The sequence below is a fragment of the Eschrichtius robustus genome, chromosome 16 (assembly GCF_028021215.1).
Source record: "Eschrichtius robustus isolate mEscRob2 chromosome 16, mEscRob2.pri, whole genome shotgun sequence".
NCBI lineage: Eukaryota > Metazoa > Chordata > Mammalia > Artiodactyla > Eschrichtiidae > Eschrichtius > Eschrichtius robustus.
Window position 1 is genome coordinate 48,644,620 of NC_090839.1, and position 17,011 is coordinate 48,661,630.

A 17,011-nucleotide genomic window follows, 5' to 3' on the forward strand; every position below is an offset into this window, starting at 1 on the left:
GTGAGCCAGGGTGAGTGAGCTCCAGCACACTGCTGCCAAAAGGCAGGTCTGAGGAAGCCCAGGTGGTTGGGAGGAGGGTCCTGGCAGGTAGGTGGTAGGGTGGTGACTGCACTGATCTTGAACCCAAAAAGGCTTAAGACACCTGATAGGGCTTGGTGAAGACCAGAGTTTCACTCCCAGATCCTGGGCTGGTTTGCTCACTGTTGACAGGTCCTGCTCCTGCCCTTCCATTTAAGGTTGAGGCCCGTTGTCACATCTCCATGGGACATGCAATCTCTGATGTCTGAGGCCGCACGGCCTCTCAGAGATCAGCCTGGACTCCGTTTGTGTCTTTGGAGACACCAAAGGATCCCTGCGGGGTTGGGACTGCAATTTTCAGCCTACGACTTTCCTCTGATATTTACACACACTGGAAGTTTGTAACACATGACAAGAGAGGGAAGGAACTGAGGGAAGAGGTCACGGCAGCTGCTCCTCACAAGAACTAACTCAAGAGATTTGGGTGCAAACTCGCACCTTGAAACCAAAGAATTAAAAGCCTTCTCCAGAGTGAGGTCAGCATCATGGTGGTATAAGACATCCCTTATTTTTGTCCCCTGCTCAACAGCAAATATTCGGCATCCATCCATGAACAAAAGTGCCTTTGAAGGAGCTGTGGGATCCAGCACCATCCACCAAGGGGCCTGGGAGGAGTCTTGCCCACCTTTGCATCAGGAAATAGGCAGACGGACCTCGGTCACAGCTGTGGACCCTGCAGAGGCCACTGAACTGGCTCTAACCTCTCTCAGCCTCAGTCCAGGAGCCCCTGAGAATAGTGACTCAGACGATCACTCATGGATGAGAGAGCCTTTGATGAAGTTCAGGTTTCCTGAGGAGAAGTTTCAGCTCCATTGGAGCAAAAAAAATACCAGTTTGGATGCCCTGGAGTGGGTAAGACAAACAGTCTGCCTTTCCCCACAACACCCATCCTCCAAGGCAGCACAGCTTAGGGCCAAGATTTATCCCCCTAATTTATCCCATGGTGGGTAAGGGAGACTGTGTAAGTGGCTTCCCTAGCTATGCAGGATGCTGCCAGAGGGGCTCATTTCTCTCTTGCCAGATCCAGAGTACTAAATTGGGAGCTCACGACTGGGGGGGTGGAAGGAGTCTGGGACAGCAGCAGGTAGGACCCCCCAGAGGACATTAACAGGCATCATGGATTCTATCAAGAAGCCCACCCACGAGCTACTGGGAATATTTCACCCATGGATCCTGCCAGCCTGCCCACGAGCACCCCCAGTGCTCCACATGTCTTACGCACACACCAGCCCACCTTGTGGCAGCTCCCCGTGTATACTCCTAATGGTGCCGTGAGCAGACTTTGGCAGATGGCTAAGGAGCATATGGAGAAAGTCGGCCCAATCTGTGGGCCAGGAAGAGACCACAAATTTGAGCTGTAGTGCCACCTTTGGGAATATAGAAGCACTCGACCTGGTGCTTTGCAGGGTCCAGAGAAGACATAGAAGCTTAAGAATTCTGCCACAAGAGAGAGCAAGAAGCATGGAGCAGGCATACCCATAGAAGGTCTGAGGAAGCCTCAGAATCTCTAGCAGAGCTGAGAGAAGTTATTTCTCCTCCAAAGACCAGAGGAGGTGACTGCTATTCAAATGTGAAGACAGCAAAACTCAACGATCATGAAAAATCAAGGAAGTATGACACCACCAAAGGGTCACAATAATCTTCTGGTAACTGAACCCAAAGACAAGAGTAAATGGTAAATCTCTAATTTACCAGATAAAGAATTCAAAATAGCTGTGTTAAGGAGACTCAGTGAGCTATAAGAAAACAAAGACAATTCAACAAAATCAGGAAAACAACACACAAACAAAATGAGAAGTTGAACAAAGAGAGCGAAACCATAAAAAGAACCAACCAGAAATTCTGGAGCTGAAGAATCAACAAATGACATGCAAATGCAACAGAGAGCATCAACAGCAGACTTGATCAATCAGAAGAAAGACTCAATGAGACTGAATACGGGAACTTTAAAAGTATCAAGTCAGAGGAGAGCATAGTAAAAAGAATGAAAAGGGTCACAGGATGGTATCCTATGATTTATAGGATACCATCCAAAGGACCAATTTGGGAATCACCAGAGTTCCAAAATGAGAAGAGAGGGAGAAGGGGGCAGAGAGTTTATTTAAAGAGATAATGGCCAAGAACACCCCAAATCTGGTGAGAGATATAGATATCCAAGTTCATGAAGCTCATTGGTCACCAAATAAAATCAACTTAAAGAGATCCTCTCAAAGACACATTATAATAAAACTCAAAAATCAAAGACAAGAGGAGAATCTTAAAAGCAGTGGGAGAAAAAAATCTTGGGACTTACAAGGTAACCCCTCATAACACTGTCAGCAGATTTCTCAACAGAAACCTTACAGGCCAGGAGTTAGCAGGATGATATATTCAAAGTGCTGAGAGAAAAAAAACTGCTAACCAAGAATACTTTACTCAGCAAAGCTGTCCTTCAGAAATTAAGGAGAAAGACTTTCTGAGACAGACAAAAGCTGAGGAAATTCATCATGACTAGACCAGCCCTACAAGAAATGCTTAAAGGAGTTCTTCAAGATGAAATGAAAGGATGCTAAATAATAACATGAAAATATATAAAAATATACAACACAATAGTAAAGGTAAGTATATAGTCAAGTTCAGGATATGCTAAAACTTTAATATGGTGAAGCATTAACCATGTAACTCTAATGTAGGTATTAAAGGACAAGAATTTTAATATTTTAATAACTATAGCTACAATAATTTATTAATGAATATGTAATATAAAAAGAGATAAATTGTTACATTAAAAACATAACAGGGGAAGTAAAAGGGTAAAATTTTTGTGTGCAATTGAAATTAAGTCTTTAGTGTAAAATAGACTGTTATATCTGTAAGATGTTTTATGTAAGCCTCAATGGTAACCACACAGCAAACATCTACAGTAGATTCACAAAAGATAAAGAAAAAGGAATCAAAGCATCTCGTTACAGAAAATCATCAATTCATAAAGGAAGGCAGCAAGAAAGGAATAAAGGAACAAGGGTACTACAAAACAGCCAGAACACAATAAGATGGCATTAGTAAGTCCTTACCTATAATTACTCTAAATGTAAATGAATTTTATTCTCCAATCAAAATATACAGAGTGGCTAGATGGATAAAAAGCAAGACCCAACAATACACTGCCTACAAGAGACTCACTTCAGCTTTAAGGACACATATAGGTTTGAAGTGAAGAGATGGAAAAAATATTCCACGCAAGTGGAAACGAAAAGAGAACAGGGGTAGCTATGCTTATATCAGACAAAACAGACTAAGCCAAAAACACTAACAAGAGACAAAGAAGGTTATTATATAATGATAAAGGGGTCAATTCATCAAGAAGATATAACAATCATAAATATATATACAGTCAATATTGGAGCACCTAAATATATTAAGCAAATACTAACAGATATAAAGGGAGAAATAGACAACAGTACAATAATAGCAGGGGACTTCAATACCTTACTTGCAACAATGGATAGACCACCCAGAGAGAAAATGAACAAGAAAATGTTAGACTTGATTCATACTTTAGATAAAATCAACCTAACAGACGTGTACAGAACATCCCATTCAACAGCAGCAGAGTACACATTCTTCTCAAGAACACATGGAACACTTTCCATGATACATCATATGATAGATCGCAAAATGAGTCTTAGCAAATTTAAGAAGATTTAAATCATACCAAGTATTTTTCCCAACTACAGTGGTATTAAACTAGAAATCAATAACAGGAGGAAAGCTGAAAAATTCACAGTATGTGGAAATTTTAAATTACACTCCTGAAAGACCAAGAGGTCAAAGAAGAAACCAAAAGGGAAATCAAAAAATATCTTGAAACAAGCAAAAATGGAAATACAATAAACCAATTGTGGGATGCTGCAAAAGCAGTTCTAAGAGGTAAGTTTATAGTGGTAAATGCCTACATTGAGAAAAAAGAAAGATCTCAATAAACAACCTAACTGTATGCCTCAAAGATCTAGAAAAAGAAGAACAAATTAAGCCCAAAGTTAGCAAAAGGAAGAAAATAACAAAGATCAGAGCAGAAATAAATGAAATAGAGACCAGAAAAATAATAGAAAAGATAAGCAAAACTAAGAGCTGTTTTTTTAAAAGGTAAACAAAATTGACAACCTGTTAGCTAGACTAACTAAGAAAAAGAGAGAAGACTGAAATAAAATCAGAAAGGAAAGAGTAGACATTATAACTGATTCCATAAATACAAAGGGTAAAAGATTACTAACAAAAATTATATACCAACAAATTGGATAACCTAGAAGAAACAGATAAATTCCTAGAAACAGACAAGCTACCTAGACTGAATTATGAAGAAATAGAAAATATGAACAGACCAATAACAAGTAAGGAGATTGAATCAGTAATCAACAACTTCCCAATAAAGAAAAGCCCAGGATCAGATGGTTTCACTGGTGAATTCTAATGAACATTTAAGGAAGAATTAATGCCAATCCTTCTTGAACTCCTCCAGAAAATTAAGGAGGAGGGAACACTCCTATCTCATTTTATAAGGCAAGCATTACCCTGATATCAAAGCTAAATAAGAACATTACAAGAAAAGAAAACTACAGATAAATATCCCTGATAAATACAGATGCAAAAATTCTCAACAAAATATTGATATTAGCAAACTGGATGCAACAGCACATTAAAAGGATCATACACCATGATCAAGCAGTACTTATCCCTGGGATGCAAGGAGGTTTGATACATGCGAATCAATAAATGTGATACACCACATTAATAGAGTGAAAGATTAAAATCATATGATCATCTCAATAGATGTAGAAAAAGGATTTGACAAAATATAACATCCTTTCATGATTAAAATGCTCAACAAATTGGGTATAGAAGAAACATACTTCAACGTAACAAAGGCCAATAATAACAAGCCCACAGTTATCATCATACTCAATGGTGCAAGACTGAAAGTTTTTCCTCTAATCAGGAACAAGATGAGGGTGCTCACTCTCACCATTCCTCTTCACCAAAGTACTGGAATCCTAGCCAGAGAAATCAGGCAAGGAAAAGAAATAAACTGCATCCAAATCGGAAAAGAACAAGCAAAATTGTCTTTGTTTGTAGATGATATGATCTTACATACAGAAAATCCTAGAGACTCTACCCAAACACTGTTAAAACTAATCAACAAATTCAGTAAGGTTGTAGGACGCAAAATCAACACACAGAAATCAGTTGCATTTCTATACACTAGAAATACAATCTCTGAAAAAGAAATACTGAAAACAGTCCCATTCACAATAGCATCAAAAACAATAAAATACCTAGGAATAAATTTAACTAAGGAGGTGAAAGATCTGTACACTGAAAACTACAAGACTTTGATGAAAGAAAATGAAGAAGACAGAAATAGAAAAATACCCCGTGTTCATGGACCATAAGAATTATATGCTGTCAAAATGTCCATATTGCCCAAAGCCATCCAGAGATTCAATTAATCCCTATCAAAATTCCAAAGGCATTCTCATGGAAACAGAAAACAAAAAAATCATAAAATTTGTATGGAACAACAAGAGGCCCCCAAAAGCCAAAGCAACATTGAGAAAGAAAAACAAAGCCAGAGGCATCACACTTCTGATTTCAAGCAATATTACAAAGCTATGGTAATCAAAACAGTACATGGGGGCTTCCCTGGTGACTCAGTGGTTGAGAATACGCCTGCCAATTCAGGGGACACGGGTTCGAGCCCTGGTCTGGGAAGAGCCCACATGCCGCGGAGCAACTAAGCCCATGAGCCACAACTACTGAGCCTGCGCTCTAGAGCCCGCGAGCCACAACTTCTGAGCCCGCGTGCCACAACTACTGAAGCCCATGCGCCGAGAGCCCATGCTCCGCAACAAGGGAATCCACCACAATGAGAAGCCTGCACACTGCAATGAAGAGTAGCCCCCACTCACCGCAACTAGAGAAAGCCTGCACGCAGCAATGAAGACCCAATGCAGCCAAAAATAAATAAATTAAAAATAAATTAAAAAACAAACAAACAGTACGCTACTGGCATCATAGACACATAGGCCAATGTAACAGAATAGAGAGTCCAGAAATAAACTCCCACATTTACAGTCAACTAAAATTTGACAAGGGAGCCAAGAAGACTCAATGGAGAAAGGGTAGTCTCTTCAATAAATGGTGCTGGGAAAATGAGAAAATCATATGGTGAAGAATGAAATTGTACCCTTATCTTATGCCACTGACAAAAATGAACTGGAAATGGATTAAAGACTTAAACATAAGACCTGAAACTATAAAAGTCCTAGAAGAAAACATAGGGGAAAGCTTCTTGACATTAGTCTTGGCAACAATTTTTTTGATATAACACCAAAAGCACAAGCAACAAAAGAAAAAATTAGTGAGACTGTATCAAACAAAAAAACTTCTACACAGCAAAAGACACAACAAAATGAAAAGGCAACCTACAGAATGGGAGAAAATATTCACAAATCATATATCTGATAAGAGGTTAATATCCAAAATATACAAAGAACCCATACAACTCAATAGCAAAAAACCACACAACCCAATTTTAAAATGGGCAGAGGAACTAAATAGACATTTTTCCAAGAAGACATCCAAATGGCCAACAGGTACATGAAAAGATGCTCAATATCACTAATCATCAGGGAAATGCAAATCAAAATCAGATTATCACCTCACACCTGTTAGAATGGCTACCATCAAAAGACAAGAAAGGGACTTCCCTGGTGGTTCAGTGGTTAAGACTCTGAGCTCCCAATGCAGGGGGTGCAGGTTCGATCCCTGGTTGGGGAACTAAGGTCCCACGTGGTGCACAGTGCGGCCAAAAAAAAAAAAAAAAATACCCACCAAAGACAAGAGATAACAAGTGTTAGCAAGGATGAAGGGAACTCTTGTGCACTGTTGGTGGGGATGTAAATTAGTGCAGACACTATGGAAAACAACACGGAGGTTCCTCAAAAAATTGAAAATAGAACTACCATATGATTCAGCAATTCCACTTCTGGGTATATATCCAAAGGAAATGAAAACAGGGTATTGAAAAGATCTCTGTACTCCCATGTTTACTGAAGTATTATACACAATAGGCAAGATATGGAAACAACCTAAGTGGTCATCAACAGATGAACGGATAAAGAAGATGTGGTATGTATGTATGTATGTACATATGTATGTATACATATATATGTGCACATATATGTAATGGATATTATTCAGCCATGAGAAAGAAGGAAATCCTGCCATTTGTGACAACAAGGATGGATCCTGAGGACATTATATTAAGTGAAATAAGTCAGACAGAGAAAAACAAATACTGTATGATACTGCTTTTATGTGGAATCTAAAAAAGTTGAACTCAAAGAAACAGAGAGTTGAATGGTGGCTATGAGGGGTTAGGTACAGGGCAAAGGGGAGGTGTTGATCAAAGGATACAAATTTCCAGTTATAAGATGAATACGTTCTGGGGATCTAATGTACAGCATGTTGATTATTGCTAATAATACTCTATGATATACCTGGAAGTTGTTAAGATAGTAGACCTTAAATGTTTTCACCACAAAAGAAAATGGTAATTATGTGACATGATGGAGGTGTTAGCTAATGCTATCGTGGTGATCATTTTGCAATATATAAGTGTATCAAGCTAACACATTGTACACCTTAATCTTATACAACGTTATATGTCAATTATATCTCAATAAAGCTGTAAAAATAAATAAATAAAGGTCTTCTCCAAAAAACAAAGACCTGACAAAACTGAATAGGTACAGTTGGATCATTAAAAGCCCTTATTTGGGTCTGTATGAATCATTTTAATTATCAGTAGTTTTTGTCTCATCGTGTAAGACATGGCTTTTCAAAATGGTGCTGCTGGGCCCAAATATTTCCTGACCCTTCCTTCTGTCACCAGCCTGGAGCTAAAGGTCAAACGACAATATTTGAAAGCAAGTCCTTAAAAGACAATGCAAAAACCTAAACATGAAAGAATAAAAATTAAGTATTTCAATGTAGAAGAAACAGCTATCATGGACTAGTATATCAGAATCTAATTTTCAGGGCCAGGTCTCACCTTAAGAAACTAACGCCCATGTATATCTAAATTAATCCTGTTCTTCACCCGATGTGTTCTCCATCATGTAGATAAATGTTTTACCACCTGGGCTGCACATTGGAATTACGTGGGGAGCTTTTTAAATATACTGATGTGCTCTACCCCAAAAGATTGCTTTCACTGGTCTCAGTGCATCCTGGCATCAGAAATTTTTTCTGAGATAGAATTCACCTCCTGAAACCGAGGGTAATCATCAGTTAAATCCATCACACCTGGAGCCCACCATCATGGTCAAGCTCGCTTTAACTGTTGCTACCAAAGACTTGCACATCCTCCAAGGGGCACATAGCCCAAACGATAAGATGTTTGCCTGAGTTGTTTTCCAGGAACTTGGAGTCAGCTGCATCTAGTTTGAGCTGGAGCCTGTTAAGACTGGGCATCTGGAAGGACCTCGTAAAACCTGAAAACCTAAAGCGGGAACCCTGGGGAGGTGGGTGATGGCACAGCTGGGAGGCGGGCCGGGCACACCACCTAGAAGGAGGAAGGGAGGCAGCTCCCAGGATGCTCAGCAAACCAGGACCAGAGCTGCTCACTTCTCTCATCCCTCTCCCTCAGCGGGCCCCCAGGTGGGTTATCACGCACCTCACACACGACGGCATGATTCTCTTCATCTTGGGCCTCTATGAGTTCAGCCAGGAAGTATTCGCCATAAGTCTCCTTCAGGATGGTGTCATGGTGCAGGAATATTGGCACGAGGTCGTCGTGATCTTCCACCCTGTTTACCGGAAAGGCTTAAATTCAGTGCTGGTTCCTCTGTTTGCTCCTGCGACCCTGTTCTAAATGCCAGGGATAGAGCAACACGCCCACGAAATGAACTTACATTCTAATGGGGGGAACAGACAACAAAAATGTAACAAACAAATCACCTGGAACATTTCAAAGAGTGGTAAGTTGCTTTGGGATGGAGAGTGACGGGGTCACGGAGTGACACTTGAGTGAGACCTGAGTGAAGAGACGGGGAGGAAGCTGTGTCGAGACTTGGAGGTGGGATGTCCCAGGCAGAGGGGACACACTCGGCCCGGCTGGGCGTGGACTGCAGGGCAGTATCGCTCACGAGCCAAAGGACAGCAAGGTGGGCACAGCACCTCCCAAAAGTGCTCCAAGGAGCACTGCTTCTATGATATTGCTCCCAGCAGCCCTTCCTCCCCTTAGAAGAAATCCCCTGTCTAAAAACACTTTTCCGCTATAGGGTCCCTCATAGATCGTCACAGTTATAAAGACTCTGGGAATTACTAAGATAAAGAATATTTAAGCTTGTTTTTGCATTCCTCCCAACGGGCCCATGGTACCCTTTACTCCTAAAACGTCTCTCTACTTCCATGGAGGGGGAGATGCTGGCTTGAAGGTAACGAAGGTCTGCTCACCGTCCTGGGCATGTCTGCCTCAAGCCTCCTTCTCACGACCTCTACTGTGACCTCGACCACCAGTGTGGGTGGGGAGAAGAGGACCCAAGAACCAGGTTTACAGCAGCACGAGGATGCTGGTCCTTGGCCTCCATTTTGCTGCCATATTCCACATTCCTTTCTTCTTTTTAGCAGATTATTAAGTCTTGATTAAGTCTACTCTATTTTACCTGTCTAGGATGTTCTTATATATTTTCCTGGTCCTTTTCTTTTAAAATGTTCCATATTTGTATTATTTTTTTCTAGTGTAACTGATTTGGCTACTACCTTTATCCCCCCTCCCCCTTATTTCATTACTCTGTCATCTTCATCATCCCACTTCATCTTCTAATATGTTCTCTTTGATGTTAATAGCAGCTCCATCTAATGAGTGACAAAGACTCCATGACCAGACCCTAGCCTAGTACACCCTGAGCCTCTTTTCCACTAGGCCTGAAAAGACATGAACAAACACTAACAGTTCCTAACAGCTCAAGGCCACATCCCTAGAATGACCTGAGACCCCCTTAAAGTGCCTGCCTGAGAAAGCTCAGGGCTGCCAGAAGAAGTTCCTGTTTGTTCCAGCTGACACCTGAGGATAAGGCCCCATCTCCCAGCCTCTGTGGGGGGTCAGAAGCCCAATTTCCATCAGGGCTAGTGAGTGACTCAGATGGGTCTCACAGGGACCAACCCCGCCTTCCCACTTTTTGTAATTCGTCACTTCCCTGACTCTGCTGAGACCCTGTTCACTCCCCTCCCAGCTCCCTCATTTCCTCTTTATTTTATTTTATTTTATTTATTTATTTATATTTTATTTTCCCTCCTTTTCTCTTCATAAGGCCCAGTCACCGTGGAGCAACTAAGCCCGTGAGCCACAACTACTGAGCCCGCATGCCACAACTACTGAAGCCCGCGCACCACAACTACTGAAGCCCATGCACTGCAAGGAAGAGTAGCCCCCACTCAACGCAACTAGAGAAAGCCGGCATGCAGCAACGAAGACCCAATGCAGCCAAAAATAAATAAATTAAAATTAAAAAAAAAAAAAAGGCCCAGTCACCTCCGTACAAGTCAAAGTTGAGTTCAGTCCACCCTGGATGTTTCCCCCTATCACAACGGTTATTACGGATTAAAATCTTTCCTTACCATCGTCCGGCTTTGTTGACCTTTGACATCTGCACACCCTGGAGCCCACAGCCCAGGGGCAACAGTGACAGCCAACGTGGACGGGGCCCTACCGCACGCACTGACAGCGCTGGGGTGCCGTCGCTCGGCCTGTTTGCAGGTGCGGACGTGTGGCCCAAGGGGGCGCCTCTGGGGAGTGACCCCCGCTCCACGCTGGCAGCTCCCAGCCCTCTAATCAGCCTCTGCCTCTCCTGGTTGAGAAACTGGCCCGGTCCCCTAGCTGCTGAGCCTTGGTGTCTCACCTGCACAAGGGCAGGTACGAGGAGAGAGGGAGGGTACAGCGTGGGGACGCCCTCAAGGTCACTCTCGGGCAGGCAGTCGGCCCCCGGCAGCATCTGCTGTGGGGGACTGTGAAGTTCCATCTGATATGCCCCGAAACCCCCATCAGCTGCCTCCACCTGAGAGCCCAGGACCTCGGCTAGAAGGGCCGAGAAGGCCCCAGTGCATTCCAGAAACCCCTCACTTCCCCGCAAAACCACCCGCAAAAGGGTGCTGCTAATGGAGATGGCTCTTCTCTGTAAAAAGAGTCATGGACGATATTGGTTAAGACAAAACAAAACAAGAAGATTCTAGGAGAGAACAGCCAACAAATCCACTTTCAAATATCCTGCCAAAAAATAAAGTCCACATCAGTATTTATTAATAGAGAGAATTATTTTAAATTATGTGAAAGTAATTCAATATCCTAATCTTCTTAAGTGGATCAAGACAGCTACCACTGTGTACCATGGGCTTTCATCTATACGATGGACACAAAAATACTACTTTGTGGTATAAAAATCAGGAATAAAGGTTCAGAGAGACCCGGGGCCGTAAGCCTAATCATGAGCCCTTGGCAGCCCGTGAACAAAGAGATCCATAATCACACCTCAACACTTATTCTTCTGGGAATAAGAAGAAAACATCCAAATCATGGAGCTCTGAAGAGTCTCTCCCTTCAGCCCTTCCTCAAAATGGATAAAGAGGAACTTGTTCTAAGAAACACATTCCTTGGGGTAATCGATGATTTATGATCTTGCATCAGCCCCGGTACTAATGATAAAGTATGACATCAGCCTCGCAGAGTCTCAAATGGCATATGACAAAGTCCAGCCCCATGGAAACAGACACCCTGGCTACTGAAAACAATTCATTCAGTAAAATGTTTAAATTAGAGCACTGCCTGCCGCTCGGATAGGAGGAGAGCCACAGCTTCCCGTGGAGCCGCTGGGCACAGCAGGGCCATGTGCCCAGCACTTCCGTGACCCCCAGAGTTTAGGTGGTGATGATTATGAAGGTTAGGGTTGATCAACACAAAGTACAATGAGGCTGACACCGCCGAATAAGGATCAACCTTCCTTTGGAGCTTCCAGCCAGCACGTGCTTGGAGAAGGCGACCACGTGCGTGTTAATGTAATCGGTTATAGACTATTTTTATTTATGTATTTATTTATTTATTTATTTATGGCTGTGTTGGGTCTTCGTTTCTGTGCGAGGGCTTTCTCCAGTTGTGGCGAGCGGGGGCCACTCTTCATCGCGGTGCGCGGGCCTCTCACTGTCGCGGCCTCTCTTGTTGCGGAGCACAGGCTCCAGACGTGCAGGCTCAGTAGTTGTGACTCACGGGCCCAGTTGCTCCGCGGCATGTGGGATCTTCCCAGACCAGGGCTCGAACCCGTGTCCCCTGCATTGGCAGGCAGATTCTCAACCACTGCGCCACCAGGGAAGCCCTAGACTATTTTAACTTGTTTGGAGGAAACAAAAGGTCCATCCCATAGAAATGGGTTTGATCATCCAGGCCCCTAAATGTCCGTCGAACTCTGAAAAACATGCCAGTGAAAATGGGGTGGGATCCGAAACTGAAGAAAATCAACAGCCTCTCAGGACACCTCATTTGGGGCCTGGGTGTCCTGTAAACCCAGGAGAAGACAAGGTGAAGGATGACAGGGCCCTGGTGGCTGTCGCTGGCTTCCTCAGAGGTGGGGAGAAGGGAGGACAAACTCACTCACCACTTCCACTACATCAGTGAACGGGGCTTTCAAGGAGCAGCGCGATGCCAGACCCCAGGGCACTTGCCCGGCCGGCTGGCACTGTCCCTTGGTGGCAGGTGGACCTCTCAGCATCCGGACCACTCTTCTGTAGCATCACAAGCCTAGAGGAGAACCTACAGGTGGCTTCCCTGGATGCGGGAGGTGTGCGTTGTCTCCTTGCCAGCAAAGAAACCACTGCGAACTTACAGATGGAAAGTTCCTGCTTAGGGGCCATAAGGACGGCTGCAGCCTATCTTTGTGTTCAGAATACTGGCATGGCCTCCTCTCTCCTGTCTGATGGCATCTTCCACAACCAGAGAGGATCTGCATTTCATTAGCTAGACTTAAAAATGTACCGTTGGAAAAGTGATTCTGATATTTAAATGCCATAAATATTGTATTTATTTAAGCCTGAGAGAGTGTGTATATATGTGTGCATATTCTTTAAGAAATCAATGAATAGCTGCAGCCGATCCCGCCCGCCGCACTGTGCACCCTAGCAGTCAGTGGGTGAGCTGGGAGCCGCGGAAGTCACCACGGGGAGGCAGGGCGGGGGCAGCATGGCAGCCTCCTTATGGCTCCGTGGAGCCGTCGGCAGCAACCAGCAGTGGCCAGCCTTGCAGCCGTGTGTTCTAGGTCAGTGGCTTCTAAGACTCCAGTTGGATTCACTGGAGTAGGCAACATGGGGAGTCCAATGGCAAAAAATCTCATGAAACATGGCTAACCACTCAGTATTTATGATGTGTTCCCTGATGCACGCAAAGAGTTTCTAGATGCACGTGAACAGGTAGTGACTTCCCCAGCAGATGTAGCTGAAAAAGCTGACAGAATTATCACAGTGTTGCCCACCAGCATTGATGCGATAGAAGCTTATTCTGGAGCAAATGGAATTCTAAAAAAAGTGAAGAAAGGCTCACTGTTAATAGATTCCAGCACTATTGATCCTATGGTTTTGAAAGAATTGGCCAAAGAAGTTGAGAAAATGGGAGCAGTTTTCATGGATGCCCCTGTTTCTGGTGGTGTGGGAGCTGCTCGGTCTGGGAACCTCATGTTTATGGTGGGAGGAGTCGCAGAAGAATTTGCTGCTGCTGCCCAACAGCTGCTGGGATACGTGGGCTCCAATGTGGCATGTTGCGGAGCTGCTGGGAGTGGGCAGGCTGCGAAGATCTGCAACAACTTGCTGTTAGCTATTAGTATGACCGGAACTGCTGAAGCTATGAATCTGGGAATCAGGTTAGGGCTTGACCCAAAACTCTGGGCTAAAATCCTAAATATGAGCTCAGGACGATGTTGGTCAAGTGACACTTATAATCCTGTACCTGGGGTGACGGATGGAGTTCCCTCGGCTGCTAACTTATCAGGGTGGATTCAGAACAACACTCAGGGCTAAGGATCTGAGATTAACACAAGACTCTGCTACCAGCATGAAGAGCTGAATCCTTCTGGGCACTCAGGCCCATCAGATCTACAGGATGATGTGTGTGAAGGGCTACTCCAAAAAAGACTTCTCATCCGTGTTCCAGTTTCTACGAGAGGAGGAGACATTCTGAGTTTGCCCTTTGGCTGTGGATGCTGTTGGAAACCACACTCTATCTTGGAGCCCCTTATAGCTCACTCCACAAGTAAATGGGCTTAATCAAAGGTCACCTGTCTGCTTTTGATTGTCTAGGTCACAGTAAACCCTGGGATTTTTCACCCACTTTTAACTGCTTATTCTTTTTATCTATTTAGCAAGCACATATTATCTGAATTTGTTTTTTTTCTGCAAGCCACTGATGGTCTCTGCTAGCTAGCTGATTGACCTGTTTCAGAAGTTTGATTCTTGAGCATCGTCAGCTAAAACGTTGCCTACTCCAATCAGGATATTATTTACTCCACTTTACAAATAAAACCAAATTTTTTCCCCACAGGATAAAACCTATCCTGGAGGAAGGAAAAGAAATCGGTGTGAGAAAAGGAGTTAGTTAGAGAAAGGGGAAGTATAGTGAATTACTCCCTGTGTCCCTCAGAAAGTTTGTCCTATTAACCCAGTGATGGTATTCTTGCATTCTGAGGTCACCGGTTCATTTTCCAGGAGTTGATAAGGCAAGAGAACTCCTTGCTGCACGCTATGTAATTTGGACTCTGTTACATTACCTTGGTGTGCCCCTCTTGCAACAACTCCCAATACTCAGCAAACTTATTTTTTATATTTTTGCTTCCTTGTACATGCTTACTACGTATTTTTTGACTTCAAAAGAATGACATCTTTAGAACTGTTTCAGAGCCAACGATGATATGTGCTTTACATAATTATTATATTATCCTAAATATAACCATATTATTTTGAATTCAAATAAATTTCTATGCTGATAAAAAAAAATCAATGAATAAAGAAAAATTCAGAGAATCCACTTTAGTGGTAGTGCTAAAAAATGCAATGTATTTGGCTTAAACCAACCCTTACCACGAACAGTTTCAACTTGGGGTTGGAGAACCTACAGTGGGCGCCAGCTAAGCAACTAGATTTTTCTTTTTATTCAGATGTGTAAAACAAAGCGCCTTTTTCTTTCCAAGATCTCTTGTGACCTCTAGTGGTCTTCCTTAGGAGAATCAAATCCATCATTTCTAAACTGTATATTCCATTCAAAACTTTAACATGGGTTTTGGAACAATTTAGCTTCTACTCATTGGAAAATGTCATGATTTTACAAGTTATGGAGGACTTTGGAATGAAGTGCTTCAAAGCACATTCAGGGCCAGAGGCCCCTGCACTTACACCACTGGGATCTGATCCAAAAGTCTACGTTGGCACACCATAGTTCCAGCTGGATTGTGAACCAAATCCATTTGCTGGGTCACTTATCAGGACTCAAGAAGACTAGTGGTGAAATTCCTAACTGCCCTACAACTTCTTTTGAATGCTTTAGGATATTTATCACTTAAGCATCAGAATGTTCATTTACATGAAATTGCTCAGAAGTCAAGCTTAAGTGGATTCCTAATAATCGTGAGACTATCAAACGCTTAATAAAAATAACTGCTTTAAAAGGTGAGAAGTTAGCATTTAAAAAACACCACATCTTACATTTTAAAGTCCTAAATTGACGTAAAGTCCTAAATGTTGACCTAACTTAATTTTTGTTATTAGCAAAAAAGCAGTACTATGTAAAGGAAACTTTAAATTACTTTACAACACTGACTGACAGCACACAATCCTTTCCTTAGTGAGTCCTCTCCTATCCCTGTGAGGACTTGAAAAAGGTAGGTTTCCCCCCAGAAAGGCCATTCCAATAGCTTCTAAATCTGAGAACATCTCAAATCCACCACCAATGATTAATCAAGCCCATTACAGATTATAAAGGTGTGTCTAGAAGCAGCTATGCTTTACTTCATATATTATGCAAAATACAGAACAGGAACTTCAGTAATTTGTGTCTAAGTAGAGGGGCACATTACAGCACAATTTTCCACAGGGGTAAAATCAAAGAAACGGAACTGGGGATTACAGCGTTAATTCGCTGGCTCTGAATGCGTTGCTAGGGAAATGGCAGACGGATAATTACATCCCCAAACTCTTCACTGGTTTAGTGTCTTAAGAACTGTGTTCTTCACCATTAATTATCAGTGCAAGTAACAACTGATGAAACAGATGTTGAGAAATAAATGCGGGGGAAACAAGAGAAATGAGGCAGCCTAAGTGGACGCCTGGCCATGCCCATCAGATTTTGAAGTGTCCTTTTTTCCTGTATCCTTAAGGAGGGAGATCATCCACATAAGTACATTTTCCAGATACCTGAAGTCCTACACCTGTAAGTATCAAAACTCTAATATGAACGCTGTGGACAGAGGGCCTCTTAAGATGTGTTACACTTCCCCTTCTGCAAGCAAAAGCATCAACTCTCATAATGCCAGTTATCTCTGTATTTCACTACTATATACTAAAAAGTTCTCTTTTTATAAACATCCCTTCCTCATTACAAAGTACCCTCTGTCATCTCTTTGCCACCAGCACTATGTTCCTCTCGTGAATTGCTTCTTGCAGATTTTCTGGACCAGCAGGACCATTCACCCTCAGAGGCTGAATGAGCATGACCTCAGGGAAAGGAATTGTGAGGTTTAGTTCAGGCCAGGACAGCCTGTCCCCATGAAGGTTAGCACTCGTAACACTCAAGTGTTCAAGGGTAAAAGGAAGAAAGGAAGGAGGGGTGGGAAGGAGGGAACTGGGAGACCAGTTCATAACCACT

The 17,011-nt window shown here is 42.8% G+C and overlaps 1 protein-coding gene and 1 pseudogene across 1 annotated transcript in view; one reads left to right on the plus strand and one right to left on the minus strand.

Moving 5' to 3' along the window:
- Window positions 1–17,011, minus strand: part of CFAP61 (cilia and flagella associated protein 61) — a 253,462-nt gene that overhangs the window by 217,047 nt on the left and 19,404 nt on the right. The window contains exon 7 of the mRNA XM_068565240.1: window positions 8,795–8,927. Within this exon, the coding sequence (XP_068421341.1) occupies window positions 8,795–8,927 (133 nt within the window). The remainder of the gene's footprint in view (window positions 1–8,794; window positions 8,928–17,011) is intronic.
- LOC137778589 (3-hydroxyisobutyrate dehydrogenase, mitochondrial pseudogene) lies at window positions 13,360–14,358 on the plus strand (annotated as a pseudogene).